Raw genomic sequence first — 25,977 nt, 5'->3', positions numbered from 1 at the left:
TCTTGCAGTCGCTGATGTAAATGGTGTTGATGACGTTGGAGAAGTTGCTGCTGCTGTTGAGACAGATTCAGTGCTCGAAGTTGTCGATTCTGAGGTAATGGTGGATGGAGAAATAGTTGTAGTGTCTGAAATATCTGTTGTCGAAGACAACAGTGATGTTGGTGATGTGAATGATGTTGTTGACAATGGAGAAGTTGCACCTGATGTTGACATCGTTTCTATATTGGAAGTTCTTGCATTCGCTGATGTAAATGGTGTTGATGACAATGGAGAAGTTGTTGCTGCTGTTGAGACAGATTCAGTGCTTGAAGTTGTCGATTCTGAGGTAATGGTGGATGGAGAAATAGTTGTAGTGTCTGAAATAGTTGTTGTTGAAGACAACGGTGATGTTGGTGATATGAATGATGTTGTTGACAATGGAGATGTTGCTGCTGTTGAAATCGTTTCAGTACTTGAAGTTGTAGCTTCTGAGGTAATGGTGGATGGAGAAATAGTTGTAGTGTCTGAAATAGGTGTGGTGGAAGAAAACGTTGCTGTCGGAGATGTGAATGGTGTTGTTGACAATGGAGATGTCGCTCCTGATGTTGCCACCGTTAGTGTACTGGAAGTTGTTGCAGTCGCTGATGTAAATGGTGTTGTTGATAGTGGAGAAGTTGCTGCTGTTGAGACAGTTTCAGTGCTTGAAGTTGTCGATTCTGAGGTAACGGTGGATGTGGAAATCGTTGCAGTGTCTGCCGTAGGTGTTGTCGAAGAAAACGGCGCTGTTGGTGATGTCATTGATGTTGTTGACAATGGAGAAGTTGCACCTGATGTTGACATCGTTTCTATAGTTCTTGCAGTCGCTGATGTAAATGGTGTTGATGACGTTGGAGAAGTTGCTGCTGCTGTTGAGACAGATTCAGTGCTTGAAGTTGTCGATTCTGAGGTAATGGTGGATGGAGAAATAGTTGTAGTGTCTGAAATAGGTGTGGTGGAAGAAAACGTTGCAGTCGGAGATGTGAATGGTGTTGTTGACAATGGAGACGTTGTTGCTGTTGTTGAGACAGATTCAGTGCTCGAAGTTGTCGATTCTGAGGTAATTGTGGATGGTGAAACAGTTGTAGTGTCTGACATAGGTGTTGTGGAAGAAAACGTTGTAGTAGGAGATGTAAATGGTGTTGTTGACAATGGAGATGTTGCTGCTGTTGAAATCGTTTCAGTACTTGAAGTTGTAGCTTCTGAGGTAATGGTGGATGGAGAAATAGTTGTAGTGTCTGAAATAGGTGTGGTGGAAGAAAACGTTGCAGTCGGTGATGTGAATGGTGTTGTTGACAATGGAGACGTTGTTGCTGTTGTTGAGACAGATTCAGTGCTCGAAGTTGTCGATTCTGAGGTAATTGTGGATGGTGAAACAGTTGTAGTGTCTGACATAGGTGTTGTGGAAGAAAACGTTGTAGTAGGAGATGTAAATGGTGTTGTTGACAATGGAGATGTTGCTGCTGTTGAAATCGTTTCAGTACTTGAAGTTGTAGCTTCTGAGGTAATGGTGGATGGAGAAATAGTTGTAGTGTCTGAAATAGGTGTGGTGGAAGAAAACGTTGCAGTCGGAGATGTGAATGGTGTTGTTGACAATGGAGACGTTGTTGCTGTTGTTGAGACAGATTCAGTGCTCGAAGTTGTCGATTCTGAGGTAATTGTGGATGGTGAAACAGTTGTAGTGTCTGACATAGGTGTTGTGGAAGAAAACGTTGTAGTAGGAGATGTGAATGGTGTTGTTGACAATGGAGATGTCGCTCCTGATGTTGCCACCGTTAGTGTACTGGAAGTTGTTGCAGTCGCTGATGTAAATGGTGTTGTTGATAGTGGAGAAGTTGCTGCTGTTGAGACAGTTTCAGTGCTTGAAGTTGTCGATTCTGAGGTAATGGTGGATGGAGAAATAGTTGTAGTGTCTGACGTAGGTGTTGTTGAAGACAACGGTGATGTTGGTGATATGAATGTTGTTGTTGACAATGTAGATGTTGCTGCTGTTGAAATCGTTTCAGTACTTGAAGTTGTAGCTTCTGAGGTAATGGTGGATGGAGAAATAGTTGTAGTGTCTGCCGTAGGTGTTGTCGAAGAAAACGGTGATGTTGGTGATGTGAATAATGTTGTTGACAATGGAGATGTTGCGGCTGTTGTTGAGACAGATTCAGTGCTCGAAGTTGTCGATTCTGAGGTAATTGTGGATGGTGAAACAGTTGTAGTGTCTGACATAGGTGTTGTGGAAGAAAACGTTGTAGTAGGAGATGTGAATGGTGTTGTTGACAATGGAGATGTCGCTCCTGATGTTGCCACCGTTAGTGTACTGGAAGTTGTTGCAGTCGCTGATGTAAATGGTGTTGTTGATAGTGGAGATGTTGCTGCTGTTGAGACAGTTTCAGTGCTTGAAGTTGTCGATTCTGAGGTAATGGTGGATGGAGAAATAGTTGTAGTGTCTGCCGTAGGTGTTGTCGAAGAAAACGGCGCTGTTGGTGATATCATTGATGTTGTTGACAATGGAGAAGTTGCACCTGATGTTGACATCGTTTCTATATTGGAAGTTCTTGCCGTCGCTAATGTAAATGGTGTTGATGACAATGGAGAAGTTGTTGCTGCTGTTGAGACAGATTCAGTGATTGAAGTTGTCGATTCTGAGGTAATTGTGGATGGAGAAATAGTTGTAGTGTCTGAAATAGTTGTTGTCGAAGAAAACGGTGATGTTGGTGATATGAATGATGTTGTTGACAATGGAGATGTTGCTGCTGTTGAAATCGTTTCAGTACTTGAAGTTGTAGCTTCTGAGGTAATGGTGGATGGAGAAATAGTTGTAGTGTCTGAAATAGGTGTGGTGGAAGAAAACGTTGCAGTCGGAGATGTGAATGGTGTTGTTGACAATGGAGAAGTTGCACCTGATGTTGACATCGTTTCTATATTGGAAGTTCTTGCAGTCGCTGATGTAAATGGTGTTGATGACGTTGGAGAAGTTGCTGCTGCTGTTGAGACAGATTCAGTGCTCGAAGTTGTCGATTCTGAGGTAATGGTGGATGGAGAAATAGTTGTAGTGTCTGAAATAGGTGTGGTGGAAGAAAACGTTGCAGTCGGAGATGTGAATGGTGTTGTTGACAATGGAGAAGTTGCACCTGATGTTGACATCGTTTCTATATTGGAAGTTCTTGCAGTCGCTGATGTAAATGGTGTTGATGACGTTGGAGAAGTTGCTGCTGCTGTTGAGACAGATTCAGTGCTCGAAGTTGTCGATTCTGAGGTAATGGTGGATGGAGAAATAGTTGTAGTGTCTGCCGTTGGTGTTGTCGAAGAAAACGGCGCTGTTGGTGATGTCATTGATGTTGTTGACAATGGAGAAGTTGCACCTGATGTTGGCATCGTTTCTATATTGGAAGTTCTTGCAGTCGCTGATGTAAATGGTGTTGATGACATTGGAGAAGTTGCTGCTGCTGTTGAGACAGATTCAGTGCTCGAAGTTGTCGATTCTGAGGTAATGGTGGATGGAGAAATAGTTGTAGTGTCTGAAATATCTGTTGTCGAAGACAACAGTGATGTTGGTGATGTGAATGATGTTGTTGACAATGGAGAAGTTGCACCTGATGTTGACATCGTTTCTATATTGGAAGTTCTTGCAGTCGCTGATGTAAATGGTGTTGATGACAATGGAGAAGTTGTTGCTGCTGTTGAGACAGATTCAGTGCTTGAAGTTGTCGATTCTGAGGTAATGGTGGATGGAGAAATAGTTGTAGTGTCTGAAATAGTTGTTGTTGAAGACAACGGTGATGTTGGTGATATGAATGATGTTGTTGACAATGGAGATGTTGCTGCTGTTGAAATCGTTTCAGTACTTGAAGTTGTAGCTTCTGAGGTAATGGTGGATGGAGAAATAGTTGTAGTGTCTGAAATAGGTGTGGTGGAAGAAAACGTTGCTGTCGGAGATGTGAATGGTGTTGTTGACAATGGAGATGTCGCTCCTGATGTTGCCACCGTTAGTGTACTGGAAGTTGTTGCAGTCGCTGATGTAAATGGTGTTGTTGATAGTGGAGAAGTTGCTGCTGTTGAGACAGTTTCAGTGCTTGAAGTTGTCGATTCTGAGGTAATGGTGGATGGAGAAATAGTTGTAGTGTCTGAAATAGGTGTGGTGGAAGACAACAGTGATGTTGGTGATGTGAATGATGTTGTTGACAATGGAGATGTTGCGGCTGTTGAAATCGTTTCAGTATTTGAAGTTGTTGCTTCTGAGGTAACGGTGGATGTGGAAATCGTTGCAGTGTCTGCCGTAGGTGTTGTCGAAGAAAACGGCGCTGTTGGTGATGTCATTGATGTTGTTGACAATGGAGAAGTTGCACCTGATGTTGACATCGTTTCTATATTGGAAGTTCTTGCAGTTGCTGATGTAAATGGTGTTGATGACGTTGGAGAAGTTGCTGCTGCTGTTGAGACAGATTCAGTGCTCGAAGTTGTCGATTCTGAGGTAATGGTGGATGGAGAAATAGTTGTAGTGTCTGAAATATCTGTTGTCGAAGACAACAGTGATGTTGGTGATGTGAATAATGTTGTTGACAATGGAGAAGTTGCACCTGATGTTGACATCGTTTCTATATTGGAAGTTCTTGCAGTCGCTGATGTAAATGGTGTTGATGACATTGGAGAAGTTGCTGCTGCTGTTGAGACAGATTCAGTGCTTGAAGTTGTCGATTCTGAGGTAATGGTGGATGGAGAAATAGTTGTAGTGTCTGACGTAGGTGTTGTTGAAGACAACGGTGATGTTGGTGATATGAATGTTGTTGTTGACAATGTAGATGTTGCTGCTGTTGAAATCGTTTCAGTACTTGAAGTTGTAGCTTCTGAGGTAATGGTGGATGGAGAAATAGTTGTAGTGTCTGCCGTAGGTGTTGTCGAAGAAAACGGTGATGTTGGTGATGTGAATAATGTTGTTGACAATGGAGATGTTGCGGCTGTTGTTGAGACAGATTCAGTGCTCGAAGTTGTCGATTCTGAGGTAATTGTGGATGGTGAAACAGTTGTAGTGTCTGACATAGGTGTTGTGGAAGAAAACGTTGTAGTAGGAGATGTGAATGGTGTTGTTGACAATGGAGATGTCGCTCCTGATGTTGCCACCGTTAGTGTACTGGAAGTTGTTGCAGTCGCTGATGTAAATGGTGTTGTTGATAGTGGAGATGTTGCTGCTGTTGAGACAGTTTCAGTGCTTGAAGTTGTCGATTCTGAGGTAATGGTGGATGGAGAAATAGTTGTAGTGTCTGCCGTAGGTGTTGTCGAAGAAAACGGCGCTGTTGGTGATATCATTGATGTTGTTGACAATGGAGAAGTTGCACCTGATGTTGACATCGTTTCTATATTGGAAGTTCTTGCCGTCGCTAATGTAAATGGTGTTGATGACAATGGAGAAGTTGTTGCTGCTGTTGAGACAGATTCAGTGATTGAAGTTGTCGATTCTGAGGTAATTGTGGATGGAGAAATAGTTGTAGTGTCTGAAATAGTTGTTGTCGAAGAAAACGGTGATGTTGGTGATATGAATGATGTTGTTGACAATGGAGATGTTGCTGCTGTTGAAATCGTTTCAGTACTTGAAGTTGTAGCTTCTGAGGTAATGGTGGATGGAGAAATAGTTGAAGTGTCTGAAAAAGGTGTGGTGGAAGAAAACGTTGCAGTCGGAGATGTGAATGGTGTTGTTGACAATGGAGACGTTGTTGCTGTTGTTGAGACAGATTCAGTGCTCGAAGTTGTCGATTCTGAGGTAATTGTGGATGGTGAAACAGTTGTAGTGTCTGACATAGGTGTTGTGGAAGAAAACGTTGTAGTAGGAGATGTGAATGGTGTTGTTGACAATGGAGATGTCGCTCCTGATGTTGCCACCGTTAGTGTACTGGAAGTTGTTGCAGTCGCTGATGTAAATGGTGTTGGTGATAGTGGAGAAGTTGCTGCTGTTGAGACAGTTTCAGTGCTTGAAGTTGTCGATTCTGAGGTAATGGTGAATGGAGAAATAGTTGTAGTGTCTGAAATAGGTGTGGTGGAAGACAACAGTGATGTTGGTGATGTGAATGATGTTGTTGACAATGGAGATGTTGCGGCTGTTGAAATCGTTTCAATACTTGAAGTTGTTGCTTCTGAGGTAATGGTGGATGTGGAAATCGTTGCAGTGTCTGCCGTAGGTGTTGTCGAAGAAAACGGCGCTGTTGGTGATGTCATTGATGTTGTTGACAATGGAGATGTCGCTGCTGTTGAAATCGTTTCATTACTTGAAGTTGTAGCTTCTGAGGTAATGGTGGATGGAGAAATAGTTGTAGTGTCTGAAATAGGTGTGGTGGAAGAAAACGTTGCAGTCGGAGATGTGAATGGTGATGTTGACAATGGAGACGTTGTTGCTGTTGTTGAGACAGATTCAGTGCTCGAAGTTGTCACTTCTGAGGTAATTGTGGATGGTGAAACAGTTATAGTGTCTGACATAGGTGTTGTGGAAGAAAACGTTGTAGTAGGAGATGTGAATGGTTTTGTTGACAATGGAGATGTCGCGCCTGATGTTGCCACCGTTAGTGTACTGGAAGTTGTTGCAGTCGCTGATGTAAATGGTGTTGTTGATAGTGGAGAAGTTGCTGCTGTTGAGACAGTTTCAGTGCTTGAAGTTGTCGATTCTGAGGTAATGGTGGATGGAGAAATAGTTGTAGTGAATGAAATAGCTGTTGTCGAAGACAACAGTGATGTTGGTGATGTGAATAATGTTGTTGACAATGGAGAAGTTGCACCTGATGTTGATATCGTTTCTATATTGGAAGTTCTTGCAGTCGTTGATGTAAATGGTGTTGATGACAATGGAGAAGTTGTTGCTGCTGTTGAGACAGATTCAGTGCTTGAAGTTGTCGATTCTGAGGTAATGGTGGATGGAGAAATAGTTGTAGTGTCTGAAATAGTTGTTGTTGAAGACACCGGTGATGTTGGTGATATGAATGATGTTGTTGACAATGGAGATGTTGCTGCTGTTGAAATCGTTTCAGTACTTGAAGTTGTAGCTTCTGAGGTAATGGTGGATGGAGAAATAGTTGTAGTGTCTGAAATAGGTGTGGTGGAAGAAAACGTTGCAGTCGGAGATGTGAATGGTGTTGTTGACAATGGAGACGTTGCTGTTGTTGAGACAGATTCAGTGCTCGAAGTTGTCGATTCTGAGGTAATTGTGGATGGTGAAACAGTTGTAGTGTCTGACATAGGTGTTGTGGAAGAAAACGTTGTAGTAGGAGATGTGAATGGTGTTGTTGACAATGGAGATGTCGCTCCTGATGTTGCCACCGTTAGTGTACTGGAAGTTGTTGCAGTCGCTGATGTAAATGGTGTTGTTGATAGTGGAGAAGTTGCTGCTGTTGAGACAGTTTCAGTGCTTGAAGTTGTCGATTCTGAGGTAATGGTGGATGGAGAAATAGTTGTAGTGTCTGCCGTAGGTGTTGTCGAAGACAACGGTGATGTTGGTGATATGAATGATGTTGTTGACAATGGAGATGTTGCTGCTGTTGAAATCGTTTCAGTACTTGAAGTTGTAGCTTCTGAGGTAATGGTGGCTGGAGAACTAGTTGTAGTGTCTGAAATAGGTGTGGTGGAAGAAAACGTTGCAGTCGGAGATGTGAATGGTGTTGTTGACAATGGAGACGTTGTTGCTGTTGTTGAGACAGATTCAGTGCTCGAAGTTGTCACTTCTGAGGTAATTGTGGATGGTGAAACAGTTGTAGTGTCTGACATAGGTGTTGTGGAAGAAAACGTTGTAGTAGGAGATGTGAATGGTGTTGTTGACAATGGAGATGTCGCTCCTGATGTTGCCACCGTTAGTGTACTGGAAGTTGTTGCAGTCGCTGATGTAAATGGTGTTGTTGATAGTGGAGAAGTTGCTGCTGTTGAGACAGTTTCAGTGCTTGAAGTTGTCGATTCTGAGGTAATGGTGGTTGGAGAAATAGTTGTAGTGTCTGCCGTAGGTGTTGTCGAAGAAAACGACGGTGATGTTGGTGATGTGAATAATGTTGTTGACAATGGAGATGTTGCGGCTGTTGAAATCGTTTCAGTATTTGAAGTTGTTGCTTCTGAGGTAACGCTGGATGTGGAAATCGTTGCAGTGTCTGCCGTAGGTGTTGTCGAAGAAAACGGCGCTGTTGGTGATGTCATTGATGTTGTTGACAATGGAGAAGTTGCACCTGATGTGGACATCGTTTCTATATTGGAAGTTCTTGCAGTCGCTGATGTAAATGGTGTTGATGACATTGGAGAAGTTGCTGCTGCTGTTGAGACAGATTCAGTGCTCGAAGTTGTCGATTCTGAGGTAATGGTGGATGGAGAAATAATTGTAGTGTCTGAAATAGCTGTTGTCGAAGAAAACCGTGATGTTTGTGATGTGAATAATGTTGTTGACAATGGAGAAGTTGCACCTGATGTTGACATCGTTTCTATATTGGAAGTTCTTGCAGTCGCTGATAAAAATGGTGTTGATGACAATGGAGAAGTTGTTGCTGCTGTTGAGACAGATTCAGTGCTTGAAGTTGTCGATTCTGAGGTAATGGTGGATGGAGAAATAGTTGTAGTGTCTGCCGTAGGTGTTGTTGAAGACAACGGTGATGTTGGTGATATGAATGATGTTGTTGACAATGGAGATGTTGCTGCTGTTGAAATCGTTTCAGTACTTGAAGTTGTAGCTTCTGAGGTAATGGTGGATGGAGAAATAGTTGTAGTGTCTGAAATAGGTGTGGTGGAAGAAAACGTTGCAGTCGGAGATGTGAATGGTGTTGTTGACAATGGAGACGTTGCTGTTGTTGAGACAGATTCAGTGCTCGAAGTTGTCGATTCTGAGGTAATTGTGGATGGTGAAACAGTTGTAGTGTCTGACATAGGTGTTGTGGAAGAAAACGTTGTAGTAGGAGATGTGAATGGTGTTGTTGACAATGGAGATGTCGCTCCTGATGTTGCCACCGTTAGTGTACTGGAAGTTGTTGCAGTCGCTGATGTAAATGGTGTTGTTGATAGTGGAGAAGTTGCTGCTGTTGAGACAGTTTCAGTGCTTGAAGTTGTCGATTCTGAGGTAATGGTGGATGGAGAAATAGTTGTAGTGTCTGCCGTAGGTGTTGTTGAAGACAACGGTGATGTTGGTGATATGAATGATGTTGTTGACAATGGAGATGTTGCTGCTGTTGAAATCGTTTCAGTACTTGAAGTTGTAGCTTCTGAGGTAATGGTGGATGGAGAAATAGTTGTAGTGTCTGAAATAGGTGTGGTGGAAGAAAACGTTGCAGTCGGAGATGTGAATGGTGTTGTTGACAATGGAGACGTTGCTGTTGTTGAGACAGATTCAGTGCTCGAAGTTGTCGATTCTGAGGTAATTGTGGATGGTGAAACAGTTGTAGTGTCTGACATAGGTGTTGTGGAAGAAAACGTTGTAGTAGGAGATGTGAATGGTGTTGTTGACAATGGAGATGTCGCTCCTGATGTTGCCACCGTTAGTGTACTGGAAGTTGTTGCAGTCGCTGATGTAAATGGTGTTGTTGATAGTGGAGAAGTTGCTGCTGTTGAGACAGTTTCAGTGCTTGAAGTTGTCGATTCTGAGGTAATGGTGGATGGAGAAATAGTTGTAGTGTCTGCCGTAGGTGTTGTCGAAGACAACGGTGATGTTGGTGATATGAATGATGTTGTTGACAATGGAGATGTTGCTGCTGTTGAAATCGTTTCAGTACTTGAAGTTGTAGCTTCTGAGGTAATGGTGGCTGGAGAACTAGTTGTAGTGTCTGAAATAGGTGTGGTGGAAGAAAACGTTGCAGTCGGAGATGTGAATGGTGTTGTTGACAATGGAGACGTTGTTGCTGTTGTTGAGACAGATTCAGTGCTCGAAGTTGTCACTTCTGAGGTAATTGTGGATGGTGAAACAGTTGTAGTGTCTGACATAGGTGTTGTGGAAGAAAACGTTGTAGTAGGAGATGTGAATGGTGTTGTTGACAATGGAGATGTCGCTCCTGATGTTGCCACCGTTAGTGTACTGGAAGTTGTTGCAGTCGCTGATGTAAATGGTGTTGTTGATAGTGGAGAAGTTGCTGCTGTTGAGACAGTTTCAGTGCTTGAAGTTGTCGATTCTGAGGTAATGGTGGTTGGAGAAATAGTTGTAGTGTCTGCCGTAGGTGTTGTCGAAGAAAACGACGGTGATGTTGGTGATGTGAATAATGTTGTTGACAATGGAGATGTTGCGGCTGTTGAAATCGTTTCAGTATTTGAAGTTGTTGCTTCTGAGGTAACGCTGGATGTGGAAATCGTTGCAGTGTCTGCCGTAGGTGTTGTCGAAGAAAACGGCGCTGTTGGTGATGTCATTGATGTTGTTGACAATGGAGAAGTTGCACCTGATGTGGACATCGTTTCTATATTGGAAGTTCTTGCAGTCGCTGATGTAAATGGTGTTGATGACATTGGAGAAGTTGCTGCTGCTGTTGAGACAGATTCAGTGCTCGAAGTTGTCGATTCTGAGGTAATGGTGGATGGAGAAATAATTGTAGTGTCTGAAATAGCTGTTGTCGAAGAAAACCGTGATGTTTGTGATGTGAATAATGTTGTTGACAATGGAGAAGTTGCACCTGATGTTGACATCGTTTCTATATTGGAAGTTCTTGCAGTCGCTGATAAAAATGGTGTTGATGACAATGGAGAAGTTGTTGCTGCTGTTGAGACAGATTCAGTGCTTGAAGTTGTCGATTCTGAGGTAATGGTGGATGGAGAAATAGTTGTAGTGTCTGCCGTAGGTGTTGTTGAAGACAACGGTGATGTTGGTGATATGAATGATGTTGTTGACAATGGAGATGTTGCTGCTGTTGAAATCCTTTCAGTAATTGAAGTTGTAGCTTCTGAGGTAATGGTGGATGGAGAAATAGTTGTAGTGTCTGAAATAGGTGTGGTGGAAGAAAACGTTGCAGTCGGAGATGTGAATGGTGTTGTTGACAATGGAGAAGTTGTTGCTGTTGTTGAGACAGATTCAGTGCTCGAAGTTGTCGATTCTGAGGTAATTGTGGATGGTGAAACAGTTGTAGTGTCTGACATAGGTGTTGTGGAAGAAAACGTTGTAGTAGGAGATGTGAATGGTGTTGTTGACAATGGAGATGTCGCTCCTGATGTTGCCACCGTTAGTGTACTGGAAGTTGTTGCAGTGGCTGATGTAAATGGTGTTGTTGATAGTGGAGAAGTTGCTGCTGTTGAGACAGTTTCAGTGCTTGTAGTTGTCGATTCTGAGGTAATGGTGGATGGAGAAATAGTTGTAGTGTCTGCCGTAGGTGTTGTCGAAGAAAACGGTGATGTTGGTGATATGAATGATGTTGTTGAGAATGGAGATGTTGCTGCTGTTGAAATCGTTTCAGTACTTGAAGTTGTAGCTTCTGAGGTAACGGTGGATGGAGAAATAGTTGTAGTGTCTGAAATAGGTGTGGTGGAAGAAAACGTTGCAGTCGGAGATGTGAATGGTGTTGTTGACAATGGAGACGTTGTTGCTGTTGTTGAGACAGATTCAGTGCTCGAAGTTGTCACTTCTGAGGTAATTGTGGATGGTGAAACAGTTGTAGTGTCTGACATAGGTGTTGTGGAAGAAAACGTTGTAGTAGGAGATGTGAATGGTGTTGTTGACAATGGAGATGTCGCTCCTGATGTTGCCACCGTTAGTGTACTGGAAGTTGTTGCAGTCGCTGATGTAAATGGTGTTGTTGATAGTGGAGAAGTTGCTGCTGTTGAGACAGTTTCAGTGCTTGAAGTTGTCGATTCTGAGGTAATGGTGGTTGGAGAAATAGTTGTAGTGTCTGCCGTAGGTGTTGTCGAAGAAAACGACGGTGATGTTGGTGATGTGAATAATGTTGTTGACAATGGAGATGTTGCGGCTGTTGAAATCGTTTCAGTATTTGAAGTTGTTGCTTCTGAGGTAACGGTGGATGTGGAAATCGTTGCAGTGTCTGTCGTAGGTGTTGTCGAAGAAAACGGCGCTGTTGGTGATGTCATTGATGTTGTTGACAATGGAGATGTCGCTCCTGATGTTGCCACCGTTAGTATACTGGAAGTTGTTGAAGTCGCTGATGTAAATAGTGTTGTTGACAATGGAGTAGTTGCTGCTGCTGAGACAGATTCAGTGCTTGAAGTTGTCGATTCTGAGGTAATGGTGGATGGAGAAATAGTTGTAGTGTCTGCCGTAGGTGTTGTCGAAGAAAACGGTGATGTTGGTGATGTGAATAATGTTGTTGACAATGGAGATGTTGCGGCTGTTGAAATCGTTTCAGTATTTGAAGTTGTTGCTTCTGAGGTAACGGTGGATGTGGAAATCGTTGCAGTGTCTGCCGTAGGTGTTGTCGAAGAAAACGGCGCTGTTGGTGATGTTATTGATGTTGTCGACAATGGAGATGTCGCTCCTGATGTTGCCACCGTTAGTATACTGGAAGTTGTTGAAGTCGCTGATGTAAATAGTGTTGTTGACATTGGAGAAGTTGCTGCTGCTGTTGAGACAGATTCAGTGCTTGAACTTGTCGATTCTGAGGTAATGGTGGATGGATAAATTATTGTAGTGTCTGAAATAGCTGTTGTCGAAGAAAACCGTGATGTTGGTGATGTGAATAATGTTGTTGACAATGGAGAAGTTGCACCTGATGTTGACATCGTTTCTATATTGGAAGTTCTTGCAGTCGCTGATGTAAATGGTGTTGATGACAATGGAGAAGTTGTTTCTGCTGTTGAGACAGATTCAGTGCTTGAAGTTGTCGATTCTGAGGTAATGGTGGATGGAGAAATAGTTGTAGTGTCTGAAATAGTTGTTGTTGAAGACAACGGTGATGTTGGTGATATGAATGATGTTGTTGACAATGGAGATGTTGCTGCTGTTGAAATCGTTTCAGTACTTGAAGTTGTAGCTTCTGAGGTAATGGTGGATGGAGAAATAGTTGTTTTGTCTGAAATAGGTGTGGTGGAAGAAAACGTTGCAGTCGGAGATGTGAATGGTGTTGTTGACAATGGAGACGTTGTTGCTGTTGTTGAGACAGATTCAGTGCTCAAAGTTGTCAATTCTGAGGTAATTGTGGATGGTGAAACAGTTGTAGTGTCTGACATAGGTTTTGTGGAATAAAACGTTGTAGTAGATGTGAATGGTGTTGTTGACAATGGAGATGTCGCTCCTGATGTTGCCACCGTTAGTGTACTGGAAGTTGTTGCAGTCGCTGATGTAAATGGTGTTGTTGATAGTGGAGAAGTTGCTGCTGGTGAGACAGTTTCAGTGCTTGAAGTTGTCGATTCTGAGGTAATGGTGGATGGAGAAATAGTTGTAGTGTCTGAAATAGGTGTGGTGGAAGACAACAGTGATGTTGGTGATGTGAATGATGTTGTTGACAATGGAGATGTTGCGGCTGTTGAAATCGTTTCAGTATTTGAAGTTGTTGCTTCTGAGGTAACGGTGGATGTGGAAATCGTTGCAGTGTCTGTCGTAGGTGTTGTCGAAGAAAAGGGCGCTGTTGGTGATGTCATTGATGTTGTTGACAATGGAGAAGTTGCACCTGATGTTGACATCGTTTCTATATTGGAAGTTCTTGCAGTCGCTGATGTAAATGGTGTTGATGACAATGGAGAAGTTTTTGCTGCTGTTGAGACAGATTCAGTGCTTGAAGTTGTCGATTCTGAGGTAATGGTGGATGGAGAAATAGTTGTAGTGTCTGCCGTAGGTGTTGTTGAAGACAACGGTGATGTTGGTGATATGAATGATGTTGTTGACAATGGAGATGTTGCGGCTGTTGAAATCGTTTCAATACTTGAAGTTGTTGCTTCTGAGGTAATGGTGGATGTGGAAATCGTTGCAGTGTCTGCCGTAGGTGTTGTCGAAGAAAACGGCGCTGTTGGTGATGGCATTGATGTTGTTGACAATGGAGATGTCGCTGCTGTTGAAATCGTTTCATTACTTGAAGTTGTAGCTTCTGAGGTAATGGTGGATGGAGAAATAGTTGTAGTGTCTGAAATAGGTGTGGTGGAAGAAAACGTTGCAGTCGGAGATGTGAATGGTGATGTTGACAATGGAGACGTTGTTGCTGTTGTTGAGACAGATTCAGTGCTCGAAGTTGTCACTTCTGAGGTAATTGTGGATGGTGAAACAGTTATAGTGTCTGACATAGGTGTTGTGGAAGAAAACGTTGTAGTAGGAGATGTGAATGGTTTTGTTGACAATGGAGATGTCGCGCCTGATGTTGCCACCGTTAGTGTACTGGAAGTTGTTGCAGTCGCTGATGTAAATGGTGTTGTTGATAGTGGAGAAGTTGCTGCTGTTGAGACAGTTTCAGTGCTTGAAGTTGTCGATTCTGAGGTAATGGTGGATGGAGAAATAGTTGTAGTGAATGAAATAGCTGTTGTCGAAGACAACAGTGATGTTGGTGATGTGAATAATGTTGTTGACAATGGAGAAGTTGCACCTGATGTTGATATCGTTTCTATATTGGAAGTTCTTGCAGTCGTTGATGTAAATGGTGTTGATGACAATGGAGAAGTTGTTGCTGCTGTTGAGACAGATTCAGTGCTTGAAGTTGTCGATTCTGAGGTAATGGTGGATGGAGAAATAGTTGTAGTGTCTGAAATAGTTGTTGTTGAAGACACCGGTGATGTTGGTGATATGAATGATGTTGTTGACAATGGAGATGTTGCTGCTGTTGAAATCGTTTCAGTACTTGAAGTTGTAGCTTCTGAGGTAATGGTGGATGGAGAAATAGTTGTAGTGTCTGAAATAGGTGTGGTGGAAGAAAACGTTGCAGTCGGAGATGTGAATGGTGTTGTTGACAATGGAGACGTTGCTGTTGTTGAGACAGATTCAGTGCTCGAAGTTGTCGATTCTGAGGTAATTGTGGATGGTGAAACAGTTGTAGTGTCTGACATAGGTGTTGTGGAAGAAAACGTTGTAGTAGGAGATGTGAATGGTGTTGTTGACAATGGAGATGTCGCTCCTGATGTTGCCACCGTTAGTGTACTGGAAGTTGTTGCAGTCGCTGATGTAAATGGTGTTGTTGATAGTGGAGAAGTTGCTGCTGTTGAGACAGTTTCAGTGCTTGAAGTTGTCGATTCTGAGGTAATGGTGGATGGAGAAATAGTTGTAGTGTCTGCCGTAGGTGTTGTCGAAGACAACGGTGATGTTGGTGATATGAATGATGTTGTTGACAATGGAGATGTTGCTGCTGTTGAAATCGTTTCAGTACTTGAAGTTGTAGCTTCTGAGGTAATGGTGGCTGGAGAACTAGTTGTAGTGTCTGAAATAGGTGTGGTGGAAGAAAACGTTGCAGTCGGAGATGTGAATGGTGTTGTTGACAATGGAGACGTTGTTGCTGTTGTTGAGACAGATTCAGTGCTCGAAGTTGTCACTTCTGAGGTAATTGTGGATGGTGAAACAGTTGTAGTGTCTGACATAGGTGTTGTGGAAGAAAACGTTGTAGTAGGAGATGTGAATGGTGTTGTTGACAATGGAGATGTCGCTCCTGATGTTGCCACCGTTAGTGTACTGGAAGTTGTTGCAGTCGCTGATGTAAATGGTGTTGTTGATAGTGGAGAAGTTGCTGCTGTTGAGACAGTTTCAGTGCTTGAAGTTGTCGATTCTGAGGTAATGGTGGTTGGAGAAATAGTTGTAGTGTCTGCCGTAGGTGTTGTCGAAGAAAACGACGGTGATGTTGGTGATGTGAATAATGTTGTTGACAATGGAGATGTTGCGGCTGTTGAAATCGTTTCAGTATTTGAAGTTGTTGCTTCTGAGGTAACGCTGGATGTGGAAATCGTTGCAGTGTCTGCCGTAGGTGTTGTCGAAGAAAACGGCGCTGTTGGTGATGTCATTGATGTTGTTGACAATGGAGAAGTTGCACCTGATGTGGACATCGTTTCTATATTGGAAGTTCTTGCAGTCGCTGATGTAAATGGTGTTGATGACATTGGAGAAGTTGCTGCTGCTGTTGAGACAGATTCAGTGCTCGAAGTTGTCGATTCTGAGGTAATGGTGGATGGAGAAATAATTGTAGTGTCTGAAATAGCTGTTGTCGAAGAAAACCGTGATGTTTGTGATGTGAATAATGTTGTTGACAATGGAGAAGTTGCACCTGATGTTGACATCGTTTCTATATTGGAAGTTCTTGCAGTCGCTGATAAAAATGGTGTTGATGACAATGGAGAAGTTGTTGCTGCTGTTGAGACAGATTCAGTGCTTGAAGTTGTCGATTCTGAGGTAATGGTGGATGGAGAAATAGTTGTAGTGTCTGCCGTAGGTGTTGTTGAAGACAACGGTGATGTTGGTGATATGAATGATGTTGTTGACAATGGAGATGTTGCTGCTGTTGAAATCCTTTCAGTAATTGAAGTTGTAGCTTCTGAGGTAATGGTGGATGGAGAAATAGTTGTAGTGTCTGAAATAGGTGTGGTGGAAGAAAACGTTGCAGTCGGAGATGTGAATGGTGTTGTTGACAATGGAGAAGTTGTTGCTGTTGTTGAGACAGATTCAGTGCTCGAAGTTGTCGATTCTGAGGTAATTGTGGATGGTGAAACAGTTGTAGTGTCTGACATAGGTGTTGTGGAAGAAAACGTTGTAGTAGGAGATGTGAATGGTGTTGTTGACAATGGAGATGTCGCTCCTGATGTTGCCACCGTTAGTGTACTGGAAGTTGTTGCAGTGGCTGATGTAAATGGTGTTGTTGATAGTGGAGAAGTTGCTGCTGTTGAGACAGTTTCAGTGCTTGTAGTTGTCGATTCTGAGGTAATGGTGGATGGAGAAATAGTTGTAGTGTCTGCCGTAGGTGTTGTCGAAGAAAACGGTGATGTTGGTGATATGAATGATGTTGTTGAGAATGGAGATGTTGCTGCTGTTGAAATCGTTTCAGTACTTGAAGTTGTAGCTTCTGAGGTAACGGTGGATGGAGAAATAGTTGTAGTGTCTGAAATAGGTGTGGTGGAAGAAAACGTTGCAGTCGGAGATGTGAATGGTGTTGTTGACAATGGAGACGTTGTTGCTGTTGTTGAGACAGATTCAGTGCTCGAAGTTGTCACTTCTGAGGTAATTGTGGATGGTGAAACAGTTGTAGTGTCTGACATAGGTGTTGTGGAATAAAACGTTGTAGTAGGAGATGTGAATGGTGTTGTTGACAATGGAGATGTCGCTCCTGATGTTGCCACCGTTAGTGTACTGGAAGTTGTTGCAGTCGCTGATGTAAATGGTGTTGTTGATAGTGGAGAAGTTGCTGCTGTTGAGACAGTTTCAGTGCTTGAAGTTGTCGATTCTGAGGTAATGGTGGTTGGAGAAATAGTTGTAGTGTCTGCCGTAGGTGTTGTCGAAGAAAACGACGGTGATGTTGGTGATGTGAATAATGTTGTTGACAATGGAGATGTTGCGGCTGTTGAAATCGTTTCAGTATTTGAAGTTGTTGCTTCTGAGGTAACGGTGGATGTGGAAATCGTTGCAGTGTCTGTCGTAGGTGTTGTCGAAGAAAACGGCGCTGTTGGTGATGTCATTGATGTTGTTGACAATGGAGATGTCGCTCCTGATGTTGCCACCGTTAGTATACTGGAAGTTGTTGAAGTCGCTGATGTAAATAGTGTTGTTGACAATGGAGTAGTTGCTGCTGCTGAGACAGATTCAGTGCTTGAAGTTGTCGATTCTGAGGTAATGGTGGATGGAGAAATAGTTGTAGTGTCTGCCGTAGGTGTTGTCGAAGAAAACGGTGATGTTGGTGATGTGAATAATGTTGTTGACAATGGAGATGTTGCGGCTGTTGAAATCGTTTCAGTATTTGAAGTTGTTGCTTCTGAGGTAACGGTGGATGTGGAAATCGTTGCAGTGTCTGCCGTAGGTGTTGTCGAAGAAAACGGCGCTGTTGGTGATGTTATTGATGTTGTCGACAATGGAGATGTCGCTCCTGATGTTGCCACCGTTAGTATACTGGAAGTTGTTGAAGTCGCTGATGTAAATAGTGTTGTTGACATTGGAGAAGTTGCTGCTGCTGTTGAGACAGATTCAGTGCTTGAACTTGTCGATTCTGAGGTAATGGTGGATGGATAAATTATTGTAGTGTCTGAAATAGCTGTTGTCGAAGAAAACCGTGATGTTGGTGATGTGAATAATGTTGTTGACAATGGAGAAGTTGCACCTGATGTTGACATCGTTTCTATATTGGAAGTTCTTGCAGTCGCTGATGTAAATGGTGTTGATGACAATGGAGAAGTTGTTTCTGCTGTTGAGACAGATTCAGTGCTTGAAGTTGTCGATTCTGAGGTAATGGTGGATGGAGAAATAGTTGTAGTGTCTGAAATAGTTGTTGTTGAAGACAACGGTGATGTTGGTGATATGAATGATGTTGTTGACAATGGAGATGTTGCTGCTGTTGAAATCGTTTCAGTACTTGAAGTTGTAGCTTCTGAGGTAATGGTGGATGGAGAAATAGTTGTTTTGTCTGAAATAGGTGTGGTGGAAGAAAACGTTGCAGTCGGAGATGTGAATGGTGTTGTTGACAATGGAGACGTTGTTGCTGTTGTTGAGACAGATTCAGTGCTCAAAGTTGTCAATTCTGAGGTAATTGTGGATGGTGAAACAGTTGTAGTGTCTGACATAGGTTTTGTGGAATAAAACGTTGTAGTAGATGTGAATGGTGTTGTTGACAATGGAGATGTCGCTCCTGATGTTGCCACCGTTAGTGTACTGGAAGTTGTTGCAGTCGCTGATGTAAATGGTGTTGTTGATAGTGGAGAAGTTGCTGCTGGTGAGACAGTTTCAGTGCTTGAAGTTGTCGATTCTGAGGTAATGGTGGATGGAGAAATAGTTGTAGTGTCTGAAATAGGTGTGGTGGAAGACAACAGTGATGTTGGTGATGTGAATGATGTTGTTGACAATGGAGATGTTGCGGCTGTTGAAATCGTTTCAGTATTTGAAGTTGTTGCTTCTGAGGTAACGGTGGATGTGGAAATCGTTGCAGTGTCTGTCGTAGGTGTTGTCGAAGAAAAGGGCGCTGTTGGTGATGTCATTGATGTTGTTGACAATGGAGAAGTTGCACCTGATGTTGACATCGTTTCTATATTGGAAGTTCTTGCAGTCGCTGATGTAAATGGTGTTGATGACAATGGAGAAGTTTTTGCTGCTGTTGAGACAGATTCAGTGCTTGAAGTTGTCGATTCTGAGGTAATGGTGGATGGAGAAATAGTTGTAGTGTCTGCCGTAGGTGTTGTTGAAGACAACGGTGATGTTGGTGATATGAATGATGTTGTTGACAATGGAGATGTTGCTGCTGTTGAAATCGTTTCAGTACTTGAAGTTGTAGCTTCTGAGGTAATCGTGGATGGAGAAATAGTTGTAGTGTCTGAAATAGGTGTGGTGGAAGAAAACGTTGCAGTTGGAAATGTGAATGGTGTTGTTGACAATGGAGACGTTGTTTCTGCTGTTGAGACAGATTCAGTGCTTGAAGTTGTCAATTCTGAGGTAATGGTGGATGTAGAAATAGTTGTAGTGTCTGAAATCGTTGTTGTTGAAGACAAGGGTGATGTTGGTGATGTGAATGATGTTGTTGACAATGGAGATGTTGCGGCTGTTGAAATCGTTTCAGTACTTGAAGTTGTTGCTTCTGAGGTAACGGTGGATGTGGAAATCGTTGCAGTGTCTGCCGTAGGTGTTGTAGAAGAAAACGGCGCTGTTGGTGATGTTATTGATGTTGTAGACAATGGAGATGTCGCTCCTGATGTTGCCACCGTTAGTATACTGGAAGTTGTTGCAGTCGCTGATGTAAATGGTGTTGCTGACAATGGAGAAGTTGCTGCTGCTGTTGAGACAGTTTCAGTGCTCGAAGTTGTCACTTCTGAGGTAATGGTGGATGGAGAAATAGTTGTTGTGTCTGAAATAGGTGTGGTGGAAGAAAACGTTGCAGTCGGAGATGTGAACGGTGTTGTTGACAATGGAGACGTTGTTGCTGATGTTGAGACAGATTCAGTGCTGGAAGTTGTCGATTCTGAGGTAATGGTGGATGGATAAATAATTGTAGTGTCTGAAATAGCTGTTGTCGAAGAAAACCGTGATGTTGGTGATGTGAATAATGTTGTTGACAATGGAAAAGTTGCACCTGATGTTGACATCGTTTCTATATTGGAAGTTCTTGCAGTCGCTGATGTAAATGGTGTTGATGACAATGGATAAATTGTTGCTGCTGTTGAGACAGATTCAGTGTTTGAAGTTGTCGATTCTAAGGTAATGGTGGATGGAGAAATAGTTGTAGTGTGTGAAATAGTTGTTGTTGAAGACAAGGGTGATGTTGGTGATGTGAATGATGTTGTTGACAATGGAGATGTTGCGGCTGTTGAAATCGTTTCAGTACTTGAAGTTGTTGCTTCTGAGGTAACGGTGGATGTGGAAATCGTTGCAGTGTCTGCCGTAGGTGTTGTCGAAGGAAACGGCGCTGTTGGTGATGTTATTGATGTTGTCGACAATGGAGATGTCGCTCCTGATGTTGCCACCGTTAGTATACTGGAAGTTGTTGACGTCGCTGATGTAAATGGTGTTGTTGACAATGGAGAAGTTGCTGCTGCTGTTGAGACAGATTCAGTGCTCGAAGTTGTCACTTCTGAGGTAATGGTGGATGGACAAATAGTTGTAGTGTCTGAAATAGATGTTGTTGAAGACAACGGTGATGTTGGTGATATGAATGATGTTGTTGACAATGGAGATGTTGCTGCTGTTGAAATAGTTTCAGTACTTGAAGTTGTAGCTTCTGATGTACTGGTGGATGGAGAAATAGTTGTAGTGTCTGAAATAGTTGTGGTGGAAGAAAACGTTGCAGTCGGAGATGTGAATGGTGTTGTTGACAATGGAGACGTTGCTGTTGTTGAGACAGATTCAGTGCTCGAAGTTGTCACTTCTGAGGTAATGGTGGATGGGGAAATAGTTGTAGTGTCTGAAATAGGTGTGGTGGAATAAAACGGTGATGTTGGTGATTTGAATGATGTTGTTGACAATGGAGATGTCGCTCCTGATGTTGCCACCGTTAGTATACTTGAAGTTGTTGAAGTCGCTGATGTAAATAGAGTTGTTGACAATGGAGAAGTTGCTGCTGCTGTTGAGACAGATTCAGTGCTCGAAGTTGTCACTTCTGAGGTAATGGTGGATGGAGAAATAGTTGTAGTGTCTGAAATAAGTGTGGTGGAAGACAACGGTGATGTTGGTGATGTGAATGTTGTTGTTGACAATGGAGATGTTGCGGCTGTTGAAATCGTTTCAGTATTTGAAGTTGTTGCTTCTGAGGTAACGGTGGATGTGGAAATCGTTGCAGTGTCTGTCGTAGGTGTTGTCGAAGAAAAGGGCGCTGTTGGTGATGTCATTGATGTTGTTGACAATGGAGAAGTTGCACCTGATGTTGACATCGTTTCTATATTGGAAGTTCTTGCAGTCGCTGATGTAAATGGTGTTGATGACAATGGAGAAGTTTTTGCTGCTGTTGAGACAGATTCAGTGCTTGAAGTTGTCGATTCTGAGGTAATGGTGGATGGAGAAATAGTTGTAGTGTCTGCCGTAGGTTTTGTTGAAGACAACGGTGATGTTGGTGATATGAATGATGTTGTTGACAATGGAGATGTTGCTGCTGTTGAAATCGTTTCAGTACTTGAAGTTGTAGCTTCTGAGGTAATCGTGGATGGAGAAATAGTTGTAGTGTCTGAAATAGGTGTGGTGGAAGAAAACGTTGCAGTTGGAAATGTGAATGGTGTTGTTGACAATGGAGACGTTGTTGCTGCTGTTGAGACAGATTCAGTGCTTGAAGTTGTCAATTCTGAGGTAATGGTGGATGTAGAAATAGTTGTAGTGTCTGAAATCGTTGTTGTTGAAGACAAGGGTGATGTTGGTGATGTGAATGATGTTGTTGACAATGGAGATGTTGCGTCTGTTGAAATCGTTTCAGTACTTGAAGTTGTTACTTCTGAGGTAACGGTGGATGTGGAAATCTTTGCAGTGTCTGCCATAGGTGTTGTCGAAGAAAACGGCGCTGTTGGTGATGTCATTGATGTTGTTGACAATGGAGAAGTTGCACCTGATGTTGTCATCGTTTCTATATTGGAAGTTCTTGCAGTCGCTGATGTAAATGGTGTTGATGACATTGGAGAAGTTGCTGCTGCTGTTGAGACAGATTCAGTGCTAGAAGTTGTCGATTCTGAGGTAAAGTTGGATGGAGAAATAGTTGTAGTGTCTGAAATAGTTGTTGTTGAAGACAGTGATGATGATGGTGATGTGAATGATGTTGTTGACAATGGAGATGTTGCGGCTGTTGAAATCGTTTCAGTACTTGAAGTTGTTACTTCTGAGGTAACGGTGGATGTGGAAATCTTTGCAGTGTCTGCCGTAGGTGTTGTCGAAGAAAACGGCGCTGTTGGTGATGTCATTGATGTTGTTGACAATGGAGAAGTTGCACCTGATGTTGTCATCGTTAGTATACTGGAAGTTGTTGCAGTCGCTGATGTAAATGGTGTTGCTGACAATGGAGAAGTTGCTGCTGCTGTTGAGACAGTTTCAGTGCTCGAAGTTGTCACTTCTGAGGTAATGGTGGATGGAGAAATAGTTGTTGTGTCTGAAATAGGTGTTGTGGAAGAAAACGTTGCAGTCGGAGATGTGAACGGTGTTGTTGACAATGGAGACGTTGTTGCTGCTGTTGAGACAGATTCAGTGCTTGAAGTTGTCGATTCTGAGGTAATGGTGGATGGATAAATAATTGTAGTGTCTGAAATAGCTGTTGTCGAAGAAAACCGTGATGTTGGTGATGTGAATAATGTTGTTGACAATGGAGAAGTTGCACCTGATGTTGACATCGTTTCTATATTGGAAGTTCTTGCAGTCGCTGATGTAAATGGTGTTGATGACAATGGATAAGTTGTTGCTGGTGTTGAGACAGATTCAGTGCTTGAAGTTGTCCATTCTGAGGTAATGGTGGATGGAGAAATAGTTGTAGTGTCTGAAATAGTTGTTGTTGAAGACAAGGGTGATGTTGGTGATGTGAATGATGTTGTTGACAATGGAGATGTTGCGGCTGTTGAAATAGTTTCAGTACTTGAAGTTGTTGCTTCTGAGGTAACGGTGGATGTGGAAATCGTTGCAGTGTCTGCCGTAGGTGTTGTCGAAGAAAACGGCGCTGTTGGTGATGTTATTGATGTTGTCGACAATGGAGATGTCGCTCCTGATGTTGCCACCGTTAGTATACTGGAAGTTGTTGAAGTCGTTGATGTAAATAGTGTTGTTGACAATGGAGAAGTTGCTGCTGCTGTTGAGACAGATTCAGTGCTCGAAGTTGTCACTTCTGAGGTAATGGTGGATGGAGAAATAGTTGTAGTGTCTGAAATAGGTGTGGTGGAAGACAACCTTGATGTTGGTGATGTGAATGATGTTGTTGACAATGGAGATGTTGCGGCTGTTGAAATCGTTTCAGTACTTGAAGTTGTTACTTCTGAGGTAACGGTGGATGTGGAAATCGTTGCAGTGTCTGCCGTAGGTGTTGTCGAAGAAAACGGCGCTGTTGGTGATGTCATTGATGTTGTTGACAATGGAGAAGTTGCACCTGATGTTGACATCGTTTCTATATTGGAAGTTCTTGCAGTCGCTGATGTAAATGGTGTTGATGACAATGGATAAGTTGTTGCTGCTGTTGAGACAGATTCAGTGCTTGAAGTTGTCGATTCTGAGGTAATGGTGGATGGAGAAATAGTTGTAGTGTCTGAAATAGTTGTTGTTGAAGACAAGGGTGATGTTGGTGATGTGAATGATGTTGTTGACAATGGAGATGTTGCAGCTGTTGAAATCGTTTCAGTACTTGAAGTTGTTGCTTCTGTGGTAACGGTGGATGTGGAAATCTTTGCAGTGTCTGCTGTAGGTGTTGTCGAAGAAAACGGCGCTGTTGGTGATGTTATTGATGTTGTCGACAATGGAGATGTCGCTCCTGATGTTGCCACCGTTAGTATACTGGAAGTTGTTGAAGTCGCTGATGTAAATAGTGTTGTTGACAATGGAGAAGTTGCTGCTGCTGTTGAGACAGATTCAGTGCTCGAAGTTGTCACTTCTGAGGTAATGGTGGATGGAGAAATAGTTGTAGTGTCTGAAATAGATGTTGTTGAAGACAACGGTGATGTTGGTGATATGAATGATGTTGTTGACAATGGAGACGTTGTTGCTGTTGTTGAGACAGATTCAGCGATCGAAGTTGTCACTTCTGAGGTAATGGTGGATGGGGAAATAGTTGTAGTGTCTGAAATAGGTGTGGTGGAATAAAACGGTGATGTTGGTGATTTGAATGATGTTGTTGTCAATGTAGACTTTGTTGCTGCTGTTGATACAGATTCAGTGCTTGAACTTGTCGATTCTGAGGTAATGGTGGATGGAGAAATAGTTGTAGTGTCTGAAATAGGTCTTGTTGAAGACAACGGTGATGTTGGTGATATGAATGATGTTGTTGACAATGGAGATTTTGATGCTGTTGAAATCGTTTCAGTACTTGAAGTTGTAGCTTCTGAGATAATGGTGGATGTAGAAGTAGTTGTAGTGTCTGAAATAGGTGTGGTGGAAGAAAACGTTGCAGTCGGAGATGTGAATGGTGTTGTTGACAATGGAGACGTTGTTTCTACTGTTGAGACAGAGTCAGTGCTTGAAGTTGTCGATTCTGAGGTAATGGTGGATGGAGAAATAGTTGTAGCGTCTGAAATAGGTTTTGTCGAAGACAACAGTGATGTTGGTGATGTGAATGATGTTGTTGACAATGGAGATGTTGCGGCTGTTGAAATCGTTTCAATACTTGAAGTTGTTGCTTCTGAGGTAACGGTGGATGTGGAAATCGTTGCAGTGTCTGCCGTAGGTGTTGTAGAAGAAAACGGCGCTGTTGGTGATGTTATTGATGTTGTAGACAATGGAGATGTCGCTCCTGATGTTGCCACCGTTAGTATACTGGAAGTTGTTGCAGTCGCTGATGTAAATGGTGTTGTTGACAATGGAGAAGTTGATGCTGCTGTTGTGACAGATTCAGTGCTCGAAGTTGTCACTTCTGAGGTAATGGTGGATGGAGAAATAGTTGTAGTGTCTGAAATAGGTGTGGTGGAAGAAAACGTTGCAGTCGGAGATGTGAATGGTGTTGTTGACAATGGAGACGTTGTTGCTGTTGTTGAGACAGATTCAGTGCTCGAAGTTGTCACTTCTGAGGTAATGGTGGATGGGGAAATAGTTGTAGTGTCTGAAATAGGTGTGGTGGAATAAAACGGTGATGTTGGTGATGTGAATGATGTTGTTGACAATGGAGACTTTGTTGCTGCTGTTGAGACAGATTTAGTGCTTGAACTTGTCGATTCTGAGGTAATGGTGAATGGAAAAATAGTTGTAGTGTCTGAAGTAGGTGTGGTGGAAGACAACAGTGATGTTGGTGATGTGAATGATGTTGTTGACAATGGAGATGTTGTGGCTGTTGAAATCGTTTCAGTACTTGAAGTTGGTACTTCTGAGGTAACGGTGGATTGGGAAATCGTTGCAGTGTCTGCCGTAGGTGTTGTCGAAGAAAACGGCGCTGTTGGTGATGCCATTGATGTTGTTGACAATGGAGAAGTTGCACCTGATGTTGACATCGTTTCTATATTGGAAGTTCTTGTAGTCGCTGATGTAAATGGTGTTGATGACATTGGAGAAGTTGCTGCTGCTGTTGAGACAGATTCAGTGCTAGAAGTTGTCGATTCTGAGGTAATGGTGGATGGAGAAATAGTTGTAGTGTCTAAAATAGGTCTTGTTGAAGACAACGGTGATGTTGGTGATATGAATGATGTTGTTGACAATGGAGATTTTGATGCTGTTGAAATCGTTTCAGTACTTGAAGTTGTAGCTTCTGAGATAATGGTGGATGTAGAAGTAGTTGTAGTGTCTGAAATAGGTGTGGTGGAAGAAAACGTTGCAGTCGGAGATGTGAATGGTGTTGTTGACAATGGAGACGTTGT

The 25,977-nt window shown here is 42.6% G+C and overlaps 1 protein-coding gene across 1 annotated transcript in view; it reads right to left on the bottom strand.

Annotated features, from left to right (window-relative positions):
* The window catches only part of LOC142929274 (uncharacterized), a 50,467-nt gene extending 24,523 nt beyond the window's left edge, over nucleotides 1-25,944 (bottom strand). The window contains exons 1-2 of the mRNA XM_076070181.1: nucleotides 23,206-25,944; nucleotides 5,997-6,167 (exon numbers count right to left, since the gene is read on the bottom strand). Of these exons, the coding sequence (XP_075926296.1) occupies nucleotides 5,997-6,167; nucleotides 23,206-25,668 (2,634 nt within the window). The 5' untranslated portion in view covers nucleotides 25,669-25,944. The remainder of the gene's footprint in view (nucleotides 1-5,996; nucleotides 6,168-23,205) is intronic.
* Between the last annotated feature and the right edge of the window lie 33 nt (nucleotides 25,945-25,977).

Source organism: Petromyzon marinus, chromosome 28 (genome assembly GCF_048934315.1).
Source record: "Petromyzon marinus isolate PM22_M1 ecotype Great Lakes invasive population chromosome 28, UKy_Petmar_22M1.pri1.0, whole genome shotgun sequence".
Lineage (NCBI taxonomy): Eukaryota > Metazoa > Chordata > Hyperoartia > Petromyzontiformes > Petromyzontidae > Petromyzon > Petromyzon marinus.
The sequence above is the reverse complement of the archived record's forward strand: the minus strand, read 5'-3'. Positions and strand labels throughout refer to the sequence as shown.